Source organism: Syngnathus floridae, chromosome 4 (genome assembly GCF_059516105.1).
Source record: "Syngnathus floridae isolate MCC-2025c chromosome 4, RoL_Sflo_1.0, whole genome shotgun sequence".
In the NCBI taxonomy this organism is placed as follows: Eukaryota; Metazoa; Chordata; class Actinopteri; order Syngnathiformes; family Syngnathidae; genus Syngnathus; species Syngnathus floridae.
Window position 1 is genome coordinate 14,920,932 of NC_142416.1, and position 17,762 is coordinate 14,938,693.

General features: G+C 39.7%; 3 protein-coding genes across 6 annotated transcripts; all 3 read left to right on the forward strand.

Moving 5' to 3' along the window:
* The first annotated feature begins 600 nt into the window (after positions 1–600).
* Positions 601–3,849, forward strand: smim14 (small integral membrane protein 14). Of its 2 annotated transcripts, none has more exons than XM_088372985.1 (5): positions 601–767; positions 2,178–2,272; positions 3,042–3,090; positions 3,174–3,322; positions 3,423–3,849. In XM_088372985.1, the coding sequence occupies exons 2-5, from the start codon at positions 2,198–2,200 to the stop codon at positions 3,459–3,461; spliced, it is 312 nt and encodes a 103-aa protein (XP_088229111.1). In that variant the 5' UTR covers positions 601–767; positions 2,178–2,197; the 3' UTR covers positions 3,462–3,849. The 2 variants fall into 2 exon arrangements, with proteins under 2 accessions (XP_088229111.1, XP_088229112.1); XM_088372986.1 differs by having other exon boundaries at positions 612–769; positions 2,182–2,272.
* A 562-nt stretch (positions 3,850–4,411) lies between these two features.
* On the forward strand, positions 4,412–8,838 carry map9 (microtubule-associated protein 9). Of its 2 annotated transcripts, none has more exons than XM_088372982.1 (13): positions 4,412–4,743; positions 4,822–4,906; positions 5,260–5,697; positions 5,781–5,950; positions 6,199–6,235; positions 6,321–6,388; positions 6,466–6,530; positions 6,624–6,774; positions 6,906–6,983; positions 7,113–7,274; positions 7,439–7,584; positions 7,673–7,808; positions 7,874–8,838. In XM_088372982.1, the coding sequence occupies exons 1-13, from the start codon at positions 4,672–4,674 to the stop codon at positions 7,991–7,993; spliced, it is 1,728 nt and encodes a 575-aa protein (XP_088229108.1). In that variant the 5' UTR covers positions 4,412–4,671; the 3' UTR covers positions 7,994–8,838. The 2 variants fall into 2 exon arrangements, with proteins under 2 accessions (XP_088229108.1, XP_088229109.1); XM_088372983.1 differs by having other exon boundaries at positions 6,469–6,530.
* A 1,194-nt stretch (positions 8,839–10,032) lies between these two features.
* On the forward strand, positions 10,033–17,669 carry ugdh (UDP-glucose 6-dehydrogenase). Of its 2 annotated transcripts, XM_088373566.1 has the most exons (13): positions 10,033–10,189; positions 10,902–11,063; positions 12,001–12,102; positions 12,194–12,394; positions 12,474–12,671; positions 12,875–13,022; positions 13,466–13,522; positions 15,992–16,086; positions 16,158–16,288; positions 16,564–16,703; positions 16,774–16,865; positions 16,948–17,058; positions 17,156–17,669. In XM_088373566.1, the coding sequence occupies exons 2-13, from the start codon at positions 10,902–10,904 to the stop codon at positions 17,264–17,266; spliced, it is 1,548 nt and encodes a 515-aa protein (XP_088229692.1). In that variant the 5' UTR covers positions 10,033–10,189; the 3' UTR covers positions 17,267–17,669. The 2 variants fall into 2 exon arrangements, with proteins under 2 accessions (XP_088229692.1, XP_088229693.1); XM_088373567.1 differs by lacking the exon at positions 13,466–13,522.
* The last annotated feature ends 93 nt before the right edge of the window (positions 17,670–17,762 follow it).

Here is a 17,762-nt window from a genome sequence, read left to right on the forward strand (position 1 = left end):
CAAATCTCTCACCTGTAAAACTCAGACCTGAAATGTCCTCACACTTTTCTACACAGACATCCTGCAGGTATTTAGAAGCAGTGGCAAATCTAGTACCAGAAATGTAAAAAATCCTGCCAGGCTGCCTGCCATAGTTTGGCTCACCACCCACTCTGTTCATTTTTATGGTTTCATCCTTTGTAATTGTCATGCTCTTTATTTTTTCACTTCGCTAGTAGTCTAGTAGGAAACAGCTCTCAGGCAATTGTGTAATTTGAATTGACCTCAACCTGACCCCCACTTGTATTCTATATACACTATTGCATTTGTCAAATAAACTGAAAGACTTTTGCTAAAAAAAAAAAGAAATATCGCTGAGCCATATTTGATTTTCATTCGATCGTGCTCAATGTTAGGTATTACAGCGGATTAGAATATGGAAAATTGTCAGCTGCTGATAGGATTACAGTAGTGTTGTTTGCCTGATGCGTGTTTGTTTATTATTATGCACACTCGTGCTACACTATGATTGGACGAAAGTCGTTTATCAAAGGCGTTGACCAATAAGATGCTTTTCGTTTTAATCTTCGCCTTTCGATCCGCCCCTTCGATTCCCGGATGTGCGTCGTAAAGAATGGCAACTTTGCTCACGTGCCGCAACACAAACATTGCAGCTTTGACACATCTAGCCGCTTCATCACTTCTCTGCGCATCCCCCAGAAGCCATCGGCAATCGTGGAAGCTCCTCACAACACTTTAGTGTTCATCGTGGTCTTATTCATTGCAAAGTAGGTTGTGCCTCAGTTTTCTTCAACCCTGCATCCGATTTTATTTCCATTATTTTAAAGGTCCTCTTTTTGATAGGGGATTGCCCAGTTTGCTTCGTTGCACTAAGGTGCTAGGTCATTGGAAAATTAACAGCACACTAATTAGTTGAGTATTTAATGCATTTTCGAATTACCCTAAATTTTAATAGTACAGAGTACAACTCTTTCCTGAGTTGTTTCCACCGTAGCATCTCTTTGATGTACCTTACGTCACTTTAAACCAAACGATCGATCCACTAGATGTTTTAAGAACACGTGTACCTGCTTAATAATATCCGACGACATTAAAAACTGGATAGATTGCTCAATGACTGATGGAGTTGAAATCAGAAGTTTACCAATAGACTTATTTAAAAAGACACGTATTACCCACTCACTGTCTGACATGAAATCAGACTTTTTTTTTTTCTCCTCTCGTCTTGTTCAGTCATGATGAAAATTTGAATAACCCTTAAAATATCCCTCACTTTTTGTGGGTTTCTTTTGTGCCTTTTCTTAAACCCCCTAAAATGGAACAATCGAAAAGAAGTACAAGTACGTTGCGCTCAGCTAAACACTTTTTTTTTTAATCCAAATGATCTCGGAAGATATTTTATTTTGTAAGATGACTTTTGAATGGGATCATACTTTGTGGTCTAAGCTGTTATAAGTCAAACAAGTGATAATACGTACATAAAAAAAAGACGATTCTGTTTTGTTAGACCAGTTTTCTCATTAAAATTGGTTTTCGTCACACCCTTAATAATTTAATAGCAGAATTTTGTCTGCTTCGCTGAGTTTAAGTTCTTCGTAAAAGGTAAAGTTGAATGACGTTCGTTTTTGTTATAGATATTTTGTCGTACTCTTAGCAAAGAGTTCACAACAACAAAACAGAGTGTAATGTAATGTATTGTATTGTGCAGCCGTCTGACTAAACTTAAAGCTCCCAAGCATGGGTTCTTGCACATCTAAGCATTATGTAATTTTATGCGCTATGGTACAAATGCTAAAGAGACTTTGATGTTCAGCGTTTTCTGTTTTTAACCTGGGGCCTTATTACAAAGACATGGTAAAAAAAAAAAAAAAAAGAAAGAAAAGACAGTGATTGATGTCATACCTCAAATTGGTTCCTGTTGGTTAATTAAGACCACCCTGAATGAAAAGTGTAGAACGAAACATTGTGATAATTGACTGAAAAGTAATTATTAAAGACAAGCATACAGTATGTTAACGAGACCAAGTTGAGTCTCCGCCCCAATTTTTTTTTTTTTTTATTCTTGCTTGCGTGCGTCTATGTATGAGTGCACTGCGCTGACTCCAGGAAGTTTTGGGTTTCCACTTCCAGCAGCAATTTCGTTCAGTTTGGAATATTTTCGCTTTGTTTATTTTCAGGTCACATCATCTTAAAAGACATGGCAGAAGGGGGCTTTGACCCTTGTGAATGCATCTGCAGCACTGAGCACGCAATGGCGCGCCTCCTCAACCTGGTAAGTGTTGGCTATGGATGTGGCAGATTAGGACAAAGCTAGGGTTTACAATACAGCAAAGTATTTCTGTTTTATTAAGAAGAAAATGAAAAGAAAAGCCAAAGGCAATCATCATCAAAAAGGAGAGCTCTGAAGTCACACTGAGCAAACATCCTGGTTCCTGCTCAATGATTTCCATGAGAGCTGCAATCCAATGTAGATTTTACATTGTTTGCAGAAATTGTTTTTAAGAAAGGTATTCTGATTGAGGCTGGTTTTCAAAACATGTCTACAAGGTATATTGAAAATGGAACTGACAGTGTCAGTTTCGGGGAAACTCCGCCTGTACAGGTGTAACTTGTACGATAAAATACAGCTGGATTGAAAACACTCCGATGCTATTTTTAGCGCTTGCTGAAGGGTGTTGTCCAAATAGAAGATACAGAGGGACCTTTCAAGAGGAAATATTAACATTGTAAAAATGAGTTGACCACTAATATTAATGCAAAAGTTTAAAAAAAAGAATATTTTCAGGAAAATACTGCTAGAGAGAATACATCTCAAAAATAAAACTAAACTTCCAAATTCATTTCAAAACATTGACACTTGTCTCTGTTTGCGTCTGTAGAATAAATTGTGTTTAGCGTTTTCTGTTTTTCTCAGAGATCATGGCAAAATAAAATAGTACGCTGTTTTGTTACATATGAGCAATGTGGTTTGTAAATTACACACAAAGTAATTTTAGCAAGCAGTTGTCAATGGTTTATTGGATACAATGTTTCTCTTCCAGCTCAGAAATTCCCAGTCCTACTGCACAGACACGGAGTGCCCTTTGGAATGTGCGTATGACCTCTTCATGCAGGCGTATTTCATTGTTGGGGTATAGAATAGCACCAGAGCAGCATTGTGTGTTTGTGTTTAGTGCCAGGGCCGAATGGAGGTGGGGGGGAAGAGTTTACCTTCCCCATGATGGTGATGGGATGGATGGTACTGGCCGTAGTCCTCTTCATGCTACGCCCTTCTACTCTCCGAAGTTCCCCTTCCATAGAAAAACCCACCGAACCCCACAATGTAAGTTGTACTCATATCCTCGTTTAAGTCTAATTTAATTTAATTTTAATTTAAGTGAAAACAAGTACATTCACATTCACCCCATTTGTTGTTTTTGCAGAGAGGTGGAAGAGAACCACCAGCGCCACCTGTTGACTAGAAGGAAACCATCTGCCCGTGCTCAACTGGAGTTGCACATCCCCAAGTGTGTTCCTTTGGCACAGATTAACACCTACTCCATGTCATCTTACATTAAAAGATTCCATGCTTATTCCATCGTGTTTTGGATCATAATCGCTGGCCTCAGGCTAAAACTACCTATGTTTTTTCCACCAATCTATACAAAAGGTCAATCTAGGTTTTTGGAGGTGCTAGAATTTCACCCACTACAAGTGAAATTGTTTTGACCTTTCACTGTTTTCTAAGACCACTATGGCACAATGTTTGAAAACAAAAATGAGTGATGTATTATATTACACATACACACAGACTTAATTGTGTAATGCTCAGTACCAAAATAAATCACAACTGTCGCTGATTGAAAGCAAGACCTGATGGATTGGATTGTCGTGATGATTTATCTTGAAGTTCTAGTTAATTTGTCCTTGTTTTTTTTTTTTTAACATTGACAGTATCTTCTGATTATATGAGGTACATTTTTTACATCTCAATGAAAAATTCACAGTTTTTGTTTCAAATTGTTCATTGTGTGTCAATGGCAATTACAGGATGTCTGTCCACAAACGTCATCAGAGTCAATTTATTTAGCAAAGATTACTAGAATAACTTCTGTCAGATCCTGATACATGATTTTTTACAGTTTCATGTAGCATGTATTGGTCCACACACACCAGTGTGGTGGTTACAGGGTCCACTGCCGCATTTGTTATGATAAGAATATCTAAATTCAAATGATCTTGCAAAATAGTATTATTTTATAATTTAATCCAGGTTTGCAGTATGTCCACACAGTGACGTTAGTACTAGTATTTCACTATTAAACTGCGCGCTAAAAAAGTCTATATTAGATCATTGGACCGTCACTGTTAAATACACGTGACGCCATTAAAGCCGTCATAACCAAGTGCTATTATTGCGAACGTAACGCGCATGCGCACCGGCAAACCGGAAACGGTGTCTCCATAGGTTACCGTAAACAAAAAAAGGCACTTCCATCGTGGGTTTAGGATTGTGGCAGCATTACCTTTAATTAACTCAAAACAACACATTTTGGCAGAAACGACTATACATAGTGATAATGGTGATCATTTAAATCAGCAACTATTGGTGCTCTGTGGCTACTTGTTGCTGTTAGCAAAAGTAGCGAACATGCTAAGTCCTAGCTATTAAGCCTGCTTATAGTTTCAGACATGACGACTGAAGCATTCGACACTCTTGCTTACTCGCAAAGTCCTAAAACAACAAAGAGAACAACGTTCCAGGTAAATGTTGCAGTATTCTTTGAATACCTCGTATGGATGATCGATTCGGGCTATTTAACAGACTTGCTGTGTCTGCAGGATGAACTTGAAGCTGCTCTCACAGTTCGAGCTAGAAAAAACACACCATTTTTGTATTCAGAAGATTTGGATCAGGCTGGTGACGGTAAGACCTAATGATTAAAACAGTTAACACATTTAAGTAGGATTAAATTGTTAAGTGGTCATTTCAGCTTCCTTTGCCGTATTTTTGTCCACGAAGTCCTCACTATGTCAGATTAATGAAAGCATGCAACAACACTGCCAAAACAGGCTCCTAAGCACACCATAGTCTGTTTATTGCATGTTTTGATATCATTCCATTGTTGAAACGGTTATAACATTGTAATACATGCCCAATTCCCAATCGATTTGCTCTCTTCGTCAGCAACAGTTCACTAGCTAGGAGAGTTTTGGTTTTGACATGCTAATCGATGTAATAAACGAAACAATCAATTCGAAATTTTCTGTTTGCCACAGATTTTTTGGACACCCTTCTTAAAACAAGAAAAAACAGGTCTGATGCATTCAAAGCCAGCAAGACGAAAAGCAGAATCAACGACTTTGACTTCTCTGATGATGATGATGACGACGAAACACAAGGGACAAAAAAGAGTTCCTTCTTGAAATCTCTTAAAAGAATTTCTTTTGAGGCAGATACGTTTGCCCCACCGAGTGAACATGAGGTCACAACCAGATGTCAGTTATCTAATGAAGATGACATACGGGATAACTCCAGTACATTACTATCATCCCAGTCCGATGATGTTCCTCCAGACTTGCCTTTGCCCTTCCACAGCAGTACATCTCCAACACCTATTAGGCTTGATAGTAGAGCAGACACGAGTAGAGAGACATTTTGTAATGAAAGCTTCCGGTCTTCATTGGACCCTGACCTTAAATGTGTGCCAACTGTTGGTGAGTTTATTACATTTTAGAACAAATGCTTTACAATTAAATACGCACACGCTCACCAGTTCTTCCTATGCATACATATGTAGGTATCCAGCAGGAGACTCCCAAACCCAAACCGAGACAAAGAACTATGGGATTGAACATCCGTGTGACAGAGAAAAACGAAAATTCTCCATCAGGCCCACTTGCTGCCAATATATGCAACGTCACTCACATCTCATCTGAGAGGATCCCAATAAGGAGCCGCAGTCCCCAAGTGCGTCATTTCATATCTTACATTACACAATGTTAGCTGTCCTCTATCGTCACCTTCCTGTTTCTAACATTCACAAAATATTAGGAAGCCCCAAGCAGTGCAATAATGCAACCAAAATAAGAATTCATATAATGACTGAAGTCCTTTTTTTAAGATATCAAATGCCCATTGCTGATAAACACTGATAAATTAATATAACACATTAATGTTATTAGAAAATACCATGTCATGTGTGTTGTCCTTGTTAGTTGACAGATGGATGCTGTGCTGATCCATGCGTTTCAAGTGAGCAGTCAAACATCATCACCAAATTATTCATTTATTATGTATTAGGCAGCATGATTTGTATTTCTCTTTCTGTTGTTTTTAGATGACGTCACTGTGGGTGACACCAATGGACAAGAGCTGGGACACACCACATTCGTGAAAGAGGCTAATGTAAGATGTTTCTTTTGTGAGGATCCTGCTAGATACATGTTTTTATTTTCTTATTAAGAAGGTTACTCTTTCTTAAGCAGGAAGAGTCGGGAGATCACACCATTGCTCAGGTCACTCAAGTTCAAAACAAATCTGATATTAGGTCAGTAATGTTACCTGACCGATTGTTTGCCTTTATATTTGTGGGGGGAAAAATGTTTTGTGACTTCAGTGTCTTTTGTTTCCTGTCATTCAGAGCATCTAGTTCTCAGTCTCAGAGACCCAGCACTGCATACAACAAGAAGGTTGAATCAAAATATCTGGGAACTCTCAAAATTCTGGATAGCAAGATTTCCCAAGATTGTCAACCACAAGGTGCCGATTACATCAGGGCAACTGTTTACCAGGTCAGTGGGACAATGACATGGGTCTTGCCTTCAAAAGCTACCTGGTGTACATTACATTTGTATTAGTTTCAGAAGAAGGTATCTGAATATTTCCTGCCAGTCATGTAAAATCTCTTTTGTACTCCCCCAAGGATTGGCTCAGAAAGAAAAAGGAAAAGTCCTCTGAGAACTTAAACAAAGAGAAGCTTCTGCAAGAGCAAAACAAAAAGGTGAGCAGCTGAGAAGATAAGAGCCTCTCAGCACAGTGGACCATCCCTTCCAAACTACGGTAAAACCAAATCGTAGGCAATGTTTTCATTTGATACACACGGCTGACTTTGTTGCCCCAAACCAAACAGAGAGAAGAAGAAAAGAAGAAAGATGCCGCCGCTTCATATGAGGCTTGGAAAGCAAAGAAAAATGAGCTGCTCAAAGCAAAAACAAAGAAAGACAAACATAAGATGAGCAAAGAGCAAAGAGCGGTGGAAGAGGTTCAGGAAAAAAGGAAAGCAGCCGAACAGGTACGAATGTTTAAGAATCACTGCAATGGAGCTTGACTTACACTAAAAACAAAAGTAAAGGCAACAAACAGGCAGCAAGCTCCAAATTTCGGAAAGCAAGTTCATCAGATTATTGAAAACTAGGTTTACGCTTCAAAATGATTGTCTAAATTACGCCATGGCAGGTATTTTATCAATGGAAGCGTGAGCATGACGAATTACTCAGAGAAAAGTATCAACAGCAAAGAGCCACTGAAAGGAAACTTGCACTGAAGAAACAGAAGGAAGAGGAAGAACGAAAGAAAGACAGCAAATCTGCTTTTTCTAACTGGTAAGTCCAAAGCATTGCCCTTTATATGTACCTACTAGTTCAAGCAAGCGACATCATTAACTTGTCAACCATGTGATCATTTCACCAGGTGCGAAAAGAAGACCGATGCCCTGTCCAAAAGAGTCTCGACAGAACGCCTGGAGAGCAGAAATAAAGCAGAGGAGCATCAATATATCCAAGAGGAGAAGGATAAAATGGCGATAGAGACGTTTGAACAGTGGCTGGTAAGTACAGTTCCTTAATTGTATGATTTATCCTATTTTCTATTTAATTTTCAATTCCCAAACAGGCAAAGAAGGATATGCAACAAAAGCGTCAGAGAGAAGAAAAGCGAATCCAAGTGATACTTCGAGACAGTCCGCCCCCACCATGGAGTCCTCCCAATAAAACCATTCAATTTCGCAAATAACTCAAACAACTAAATTTGAAACACGGAATGTCCGTGCGTCGTTCAAATAGTTTCATGGAAATGCGTTGTGAGCGGCAGGTGGCAAGTCTGAGAGTGAAGCTGGAAAAGGACACTGAAAACTGGTGAAGGATGCATGTGAGGGCATTTGAAAATGTAGAGTAGAAAATATTACATTTTCTTCATGATTTTCACATTAGTGAAGAATGGAAAGTAATAGAGTACAGAAATGGATTAGAGTAGCATCATATGACAGTAAGGAACGTGCTGGTCGGTTTTGTAGTTAGAATTTTTGTCATTTCATGTTTGTTTATTCTCTTTACCAAAGTGTAGTGCCTAATTCACATCGGGTGCTGAACGGCTGCGTTGCGGCTTTTAATATATGAAAACACCACATATCTACAACCTACAGACCTTCCATTTCAAAGATTGGCATAAGTTGGACATTTAAATGGCAAAAAAATAGCCTGAAATAAATTAAACACACAACAGAATAACTTATCAATGGTGGAAGAGCCAAAGTCCCAAAAGTGTGTCAGTGTGTGCGAAAGGATGGCTATTGGCGGTCTCATGGGCGGATACTTTACAAAGACAACGTAGCCGCCGTTCGCAGCAAGTGTAAATTGCTGTCACGGGTCTTTTGCGAAGAAAACGGAACGCAGAAGTTCCGCAGTTGGTGTGAGTTAGGTGTAAGAAATTGACATGAATAACATATCTCAGTTTAGGACAGCAGGGTACAATGACTTGACTGTGTTGTATAAACAACAAACAGATTTTTCCCCCTATTCCTTTGTATGTCTGGTACAAGTGAAGGAATTCACAATAAAACAAGACTTTGATCTTCAAAAGTGTTCACTGTACTGAATCATAGGAAGTGAAATGAGGGTAGGATTTTGCTTTTGTAAGCTTGAGTTTTAGCTTCCACGTCAACCAATTACCATGACTTGCTCAACAAATCAATTCCTAACTTTCCCATCAATGTACTACCGTCTGTCAAAAGATGTCACAAAGTTGTTGACCTAAAGAATGTTGGGCTGGGTTACAAAAGCATCAGCAAGATGAGTTGAGCTATTTGAAATTGACTAAGTAGCAAACTCAGAATTAACCCATTTTGCTTAATACAATTAACCCCAAAACTAGTTGCTACCACCGCCATGCCTCACTGTCGGCATGAGTTGAAATGTCAGTCCAAGTATGGTCCACGAGAAATTCAGACACAACTTCAGAAATCACACAGGGTGGAGCAAAAAGTATGGCTCACTAGAACTGTCTGAATATTGTGACACAAAGGGCGAGGCAAATTATGAGTGTAAAAACGTCATCATGGGAAAGGAAATGTTACGTTTTATACACAAGGGAGGAGAGGCAAATTAAAACCATATGTGAAACATTTAGAGTTGTACACAAGGAAATATAGATGGCATATGAACTGAACTAAACAGCAAATACTTCTTAAACGCACCAAAAGGAGCATATTATGCTTTTAATAGTTTGTATTAAGTTTGATTTCTGTTCATGATGTGAGAAAAATATGACGCCCATTGGAGTGGATGACTCACTTTTGTTTTAATACAGTCACACTATTTTATTTCCTCAAAATCGTGGCAATCCCAGGGTGCCTCATACACTTGAATGAATAACTACTTCAATTGGATTCTGGATTCTGCCATGTCTTATAATTTATAGCTATACTGTTTGAGGAAAAACAATCCACCTGTTGCTGAACCTAGCCCTTAATTTATAAATATTATTAACTGCAGAACATTTACTTTATTACATGTACATAAAACATCATGGATAAGAGGCATTAACAGGGTGAGACTTTCTCATAGTTCACGTCTGAACAAACCCATAATTAAAATGATTAACGTTTAAGATTAAGCTTTAAAAAATCCAAACATACTTGTTCTACTTGCCAGTACTAATCCTCTTGGCAATACGTTTTTTTCTTTTCATTTTTGTTTCGATTCTGCCAGTTATTAATGAGCGATGTCGTTGATTACTGTATCCATCGTAAAGCTTTTATTTTTTGTACGTCTCGAAAGGATAATGCTTTTACGCTGAAAATCCACACACCGGAAGCTTCCGTGCCTACGTGAGTTGTTGTACGTCACATTAAATGTTACTACGCTGACAGAGCCGCACTCATCAGTGGAAACAAGAATTGAAGCGGTCGACTTGTTCACAACCTTTTCGAAGGTAAGATTCTTACTCCCTTTTTAATGAATCAGTGTTCCTCGGGTGAATCGCTTCCATCGCGTCCAGTGTATCTTTGAGACACTTTGTAGAAGAGAAGCTAAAGAATTTCCTGAAGTTGGGTGTCGTGTTGGCAGAGGGTTAAATTAAACTTGCGTTAAGCAAGATAGCCGGTTATTCACCTCAGATTTATCACTGACTGGACATGTTACTATGAACCGGCCCGGGTGATGTGTTGCTAATCTGTGGTACTTGACTAGCGGTTTGTATTGCAGGAAGGTGTATGCGTGTGTGTGAGCAGAGCGTTGAAGTGGAATGAAAGGCTCTTTATCTGAACTGGCTATCACGGTTCGACTGGAACTGGTGATGGGATTTTAGTGCAAGCATTAAGTCTCAAGTCAAGTTGAGTCCCCACTAAAGTCAAGTCATTACAAGTCGTCTAAGTTTCCTCAATGACAACATGTTAAAGTGGATATAATTTTTTTTTTTTTTGCTGATTATAAAAAAAAAATAGGTACAAGATAGAACAAAATCGAAAGCTCTCACACAGTATAGGCACTGTATCCAGTTTGCTGGTAGAGTGGAACTCCACAGCAGCAGTAGTATTGAGTCTACTGTGTGTTGCAATACTAATTATACCTTCATTGGATGCTGGAAATGAAATGCTAACCCCTTCTGTCCCAATTACCCCCCCCCCCCCCCAATCCATATGCAGATGTTCCAAATAAAGAGGATTTGTTGCATCGGTGCTGGCTATGTGGGAGGCCCAACATGCAGTGTGATTGCACAAATGTGTCCAGAAATCATAGTGACTGTCGTTGATGTCAATGAGTCCCGAATCAAAGCCTGGAACTCAGACACGCTTCCCATATATGAGGTATGGTGTCAACTTTATTTCATTTCATTGCAGTGTAACTCGCCACTGTGCATGTGTGAAAAAATGTGGCATTGCAGCTCTGTACGCATGAAACATTCAATGTGCTTAAAGTAGAGACTTCCAGCTTTCATTTGGGGGTAGTTACATCCAAATCAGGGGAATGGTTTAGAAATTACAACTCATTTTATATAAACACATTTCCAATATCTGTTAGTAAAATATTTTGTATGAGTTTATATATGAGTTTTACTCCCATTCTTCAAAATAAGGAAATAAATCCTCTGTTTTATCGTCGATTCTTTTTCTCATGTACCATACAAAGAAATTGAAATTACGTTCCTCACTATTCCAGGGTGATAAAAAGACAGACATCAAGTAACAAAGCCGAGCTAACCAAATGCTAACTCCAACCTAATACTATAGTGACATTAATCAGGTAAAAATGCACCGTGATTTTCGAGGCTCACTGATTTATTCTCACATGATGAGACTTTGGACTTCCAGATTTGGTTAGAAATGTTATTTGAACTCTAAATTGGACCACTTTTACAGTGTTGGGCTTTCTTGGGTAAAGGGTGTGGTGGCATCAAGAGCTGTACAATAAGCCGCCTGGTGAGGTTTGTTTAGTCATTAATTTGAGTGGCATACAGGTCACCAACTGATAAGAGGCTGCACGCCAAGCTTCCTTTATTGCCTTGCCAGATTTGAAAGGTCTCAGCTCATCGTGGTTGCTGGGTGTGGTCAGAAATAGTGAGCTGGACAGAATCTTTAGAGGGGCTTCAGTTGAGCAATCGTCGACATGCAACCATTTGTGACCAGAATATTGCAACACCGAGGGTGGGGGGTGAAACTGTTCCAGATGGCTCGTTTCTTTTACATCATCATGACGAATGCGAGGTTGTGACGCCTCGTTCACCAAATTGTTCTCTCCCCACAGCCTGGCCTCAAAGATGTGGTGGAATCATGCAGGGGGAGGAACTTATTTTTTTCCACAGACATTGACTCAGCCATCAAGGACGCTGACCTTGTTTTTATCTCTGTGAGTTCTCCAGTCAAGCTCGCACACACCCACGCGCAAATAAATCTCAGCCTCTCAACTTCACTTCCAACTAAAAAGAATGATATTGTAGGTAAACACACCCACCAAGACCTACGGCATGGGGAAGGGCCGTGCCGCAGACCTCAAGTTCATTGAAGCTTGCGCTAGGAGGATTGTGCAGGTGTCTGATGGCTACAAGATTGTCACAGAAAAGAGCACTGTCCCTGTACGAGCTGCTGAGAGTATTCGACAGATCTTCGACGCCAACACCAAGCCCAGCCTCAACCTACATGTGTGTATTATTACTAACATTAAAAATGAAAGTCCGTGTTCTGCTCTCCTACCTTTTCACCATGCCCCTCTGCTTTCAGGTGCTGTCCAACCCGGAGTTTCTTGCGGAGGGAACGGCAGTGAAAAATCTGAAGGAGCCCGACCGCGTCCTGATTGGTGGAGATGAGACAGCAGAGGGTCAAAGGGCTATCAGAGCTTTATGTGCCGTGTATGAACACTGGGTGCCCAAGGCCAGAATCATCACCACCAACACGTGGTCGTCAGAGCTGTCCAAACTGGTGCGTCCAGGGCTAATAATAATTGTAAATAATAAGAATAGAGTTAAAGTGACATAGCACGGTGGTGGAGTGGTAAGAATGTCTGCCTCGCAGTTCAGAGATTCATTGTTTGAAACTCTACTCTTGCCCGCCTAACAGAAAATCTGACTTGGTAGTGATGCATTTACATTTTTGTATTAATTTCATATAATTTGTCCATGCAGGCAGCCAATGCATTCCTGGCGCAGCGAATCAGCAGCATTAACAGTATCAGTGCGTTGTGCGAGGCCACCGGGGCCGACGTGGAGGAGGTCGCCACGGCCATTGGCATGGACCAGAGAATAGGGAGCAAGTTTCTCAAAGCCAGCGTGGGTAAGAGAGGCAGCGCTATGAACTCTTTAAAACAACCGTTATAAATGTATTATTATTTTGGCTGGAGCAGGTAAGTCCACATCCGGACCCCGAGTGCCGCTGTGCTGCCTGTTTTACACATCTCAATCATTCAACACACTTGATTAAAATTATCAGCTCATTCGCAAGCTCGAAAGGGGCCTGATAACAATCCGGATCATTTTAATCAGATGTGTTGGATGGGGGAGACGTGGAAAACATGCAGGACGGGGTTTGAACACCCTGGCACTAAAGGTCAGATGTGTTAAACATCAAAAGTATTTCAAATATTGCGGTGACGTAACACAGCCAAGAGTTGAGCTGTTTGAAAATTGTGCGTCAGCTTCGTTGTTTACTGAAACACGTTATTAAAAACAAAGGAGATTGCCACCTTTAAAAACGATCGATTTGACGTTCATGTGCAGCCACTAATTTCGGCTATGACGTTCAACTCGACACCACACCAGATAAGTCAGAATCGGGTAAGTACAAAAAGAAAAGGGTTGGGTCAAAAATAACCAAAATATTTTAGTTTTTTTAACCCAAGCGGCTTGGTAGTAGTTAATGTGACCCAGCAGGATGGATTAGTCGATTTTAACTCAACAGGTGAGTTAAATATTTTACCCAAATGTTTGATCAAATCTGTGTTATACAGCTATGGAAAAAAGCGGCCACTGTATTTTCTTCAATTTCTTGTTCATTTTAATGTCTAGCGCCACTAAATGTATCAAATGACTAAATGACAGAAGAAAAGACTGCTCTTAAATTCTAATTCCATGAGCTTTTTTTCAAGTTATTTTCTCCAAACAAATGTATGTTTAGGTGTATGGAGCATTTTAGATGAACAGGGAACTGGAGAAGCAAGGGTGCTGTCTTTTTTTTTTTTTTTTCCATGGCTGTATATTGTCCCCAAATGCTGGGTCAGATGAACTACAATAATGGGTTGGTTCAGCGACTGTACATATTTTTTTTTCCGTAATCTTTAAAATCTATATAAAATAGCCTTTGTCAATAGCAAGAAAGTCTAATCAGTGTCAGTTAACTGTATCAGTACAAAGAGGATCGATCAGTTGCACAATTAACAGTAACATTAAGGTGTGCTAACAGCCTGAAAGGATTACAAACCATTGCCTCCAATTAAAAGCACACATTTGACTACCAATAAAAGTGGTAACTTTACACTCTCCTGGCATTTTATAGACAACTGTTTGTATTAATTCCAACGCGGTGACACTGCTCTGGGTATTGGTGCTAAGGGAAGTGTTTCGATGTTTTGCCCTTGTTAAAGAGGAAGTCAAGCCCCAAATTTTCTTAACAATATTTTCTATTCAGCCCCACCGGTCCAAACACCATTTTCTGATTCATATTGCGTCTGTGCAATATGAATTAAGCAGCAAAATCCATCTTGCTGCTGATTGAAAATGACATCACAGTTGCTCAGGTAACGACCACCCACAGCTAAAATTGCAAGGGTCACATGACCAAAGTTAGATAGCAAGTGAGGTGAGTCCAAATAACACTGGTGTCATTTTCAGTCGACAGCAAGTGACAAAATGGCCAAAACAGGTGTTAATTGCTGCTAAATTGCTATTCCACAAACGCAATATTATTCAGATTGCTGTGTTTAGACTGGCCGGGGTGCATAAAACACAATATGGTAAAGAAAACTTTGGGGTTGACGTCCCCTTTAAGATAAATGCTTCACCATGTTTTTTCCCAGGCTGAAAAAGAAAGAATGCAAGAGAGCAAGTGAGCTAGTAAAATCAAATAACTCTCATTACAGTAAACTCAACGACCACGCATCTTATTTGGCCGAGGCAACCAGGTTAGGGGGTCATTATTGTTGTAGGAAAAATGTGCATTGTGGGAGAAAAAAGGTCTTGTAAATAATGACCCTGCCAAATTCAGTCTTTAAAATCTCCGTCTGAGACAAAGCTGAGTCAAGATACTCTAACTTGACTTCAAATCTGAGCACGTCTGAGATGATGGTCTTCCAAGGGTCTTTTCTAAATTGCTTTCATATGTACAGGTAGCATAGTCGACAAAATAAGTAACAGCTTAGTCAATTATTCAAATCTATTGTGTAACTTGCAGCTTAATTGCCGTGCTTATTGAGCCAAGCAGGAGTTGGCAGCCGATGTACGCATTTAGAGGCCTCACCTGCTTGTTAGCTTGCCAATTTTCACTCATCAAAGAAGTGCTTTTACTCTTGAACATTTTAAAGTACTGTGGTTAACTTCTTTATTGTTGTGTTGCAACACCACGCTTCATTCACCAGTAAAGTTCAACTGATGTATTCTCCTTAAGGTTGTTCAAGTATGACATAAAATGATACAGGTTACATGATCGTGACACTTTGGCCGTTGTGGAAATTACTGGTAATTCAAGTTCCATTGTTTCCAATGGAGGAACAAAAACGTAATGGTATGTTGACACCTGTCGTGGAACTTACCTGCCACGTGATTTGCTGTAGCATGCTAAATCATGTGTTTGCTTCCTGTTTCGTACTAAAATGGGTACCAAAATTTGTCTTCAAATTTAATAGCGTTATGATTGTGCTCGTATTTATTTTTTTTGTTCTTGTTCCCAAGCCACTTTTTAAAACAACTTGAACAATAGCTGAGCAAACTATTTTCCTTGACTTCTGCTTTCAAAACTAGTTACCCATCAATTTGTTGTTTCTAGGCGTTGACCTTTTATGGCTTCACAGTCACAAAAGCTTTCTGAGGAAAAGCCTTCTGAGGAAAAGCACAATTAAAGTATCTCCTGTAATAAAACTGAGTGACACACCAGCTCCAAGGTCTCTTGCAATCTCTTCTGGGTTCTATGACACCTGCTGACTTTGACGTTCTTCGAATTTGAAAAGTTTTTCCAAATTAGAAATAATGTGAGATTGTTCCATGCTCTGTTTCAATTGCAAAGCTTTTATACATTTTGTCTCCCATTTCCAGGTTTTGGTGGAAGCTGTTTCCAGAAGGATGTGCTCAATCTGGTTTATCTGTGTGAGGCCCTCAACCTGCCTGAGGTGGCTTCCTATTGGCAACAGGTGAGGACAGCAAAGCTTCTAATGGTGTACTGTGTATGAATCTTGGATGTTTTTCTATTCTTGTTCCGCAGGTGATAGATATGAATGAGTACCAAAGGCGGCGCTTTGCCTGCAGAATCATTGACTGCCTCTTCAACACGGTGTCAGGCAAAAAAATCGCTCTGCTCGGCTTCTCTTTCAAAAAAGACACGGGCGACACAAGGTTGGTTCTCTACCTACGCCCTTGTAAACATTCTTACGTGAATCATTAACTTGTCATTATGCGTCTGACTGTGGGAAAACTTGTTCTTTCTACCTTGTAGGAAATGGAAAGTAATTAATGATTAAATTTGTGAAAGTTATTTAATTATAATTAGTTAATTAGATAATTATTTAATTGACGATGGTGGAATTCTACTGCCTGCAATACAATCAACCGCCACTAGAGACTCCATATTGTTTTTTTTTCCTTCCTTGAGCATTTTTTGTGGTCCTCAGAGAGTCATCTAGTATCTACATTTCCAAATATCTGATGGATGAAGGGGCCAAGCTGTTCATCTATGACCCCAAAGTTCTGAAAGAGCAAATCATTCAGGACTTGTCCCACCCCAGCATCTCAGAGGACAAGCCAGAAAGAGGTAGAGTGCATGCCACATGACTTTATCTGCAAAAATAACTTTGAAAACTAACTAGAAATTGCTGACTCAGTTTCAGAGCTGGTGACTGTGACCAGTGACCCTTACGAGGCTTGCCAGAGCGCGCATGCATTAGTCATCTGTACCGAGTGGGACATGTTTAAGGTCGTTATTCACTTTTTTTTCCTTTTTACTTGCCGCCTAAAGTTTAAGAAATAGTTTAGTCACCCCTCTCGTGTCACCGCAGGAGCTGGACTATGAGAAGATTTACAAAAAGATGCTGAAGCCAGCCTTTATATTTGATGGCCGCAGGTTGCTGGACCACCTTCACGCACACCTCCAGGACATTGGCTTCCAGGTGATACATTTGCGTGATACAATACGGTGCAAAATGTGAGGTACCCACTGTAACTTGAACTGAATCTTATGGCAAAAATATTTTTTCCTCACCGCAGATTGAGACCATAGGGAAAAAAGTGACGGCAACACGAATCCCCTACACTCCCGCTGCTGTATGTCCTCGCATCACTTCCAGCGAGCCTCCTGCCAAAAAAAACAAAATCTAAGGCTGTTGGCACGTACCACATTCCTCCTTCAACTTTTTTGATTGGACTCTTGTCAAATCCTGCCTTACAATCTAAACAAGCCAGACCAGCCATGTGACTTACGACTCTGCCTGCCCGTAATGGGCTGACGATCGAGTTCAGTTTTCAGTCCCAAATTTTGACTGTGGTCATGTAATGGTTGAACCTCTGCAAACACACAAATAGTTTATTGAATACACTAGTATTTATCAAGTTGTTTTACATGTAAATCAAGAATGTCATGAAATAGTGCACTTTTTTTTTTACAGTCGCATTCCACCTGTTTTTAGGACAATTTCTAACTTTTTTTATAAATCCTAATGCTGTAAGTGTCCGCTATATCCGTGACTCAAAGGGCCAATGCAATAAAATGTCAACTCCCAAACGGGTGATTGTTAAATTCCCAGATGTCTCAAAATGAAATAATTAATCAAAAAAATAATCCGAAACATAACACAACTTTTCCTCACACTTTTGG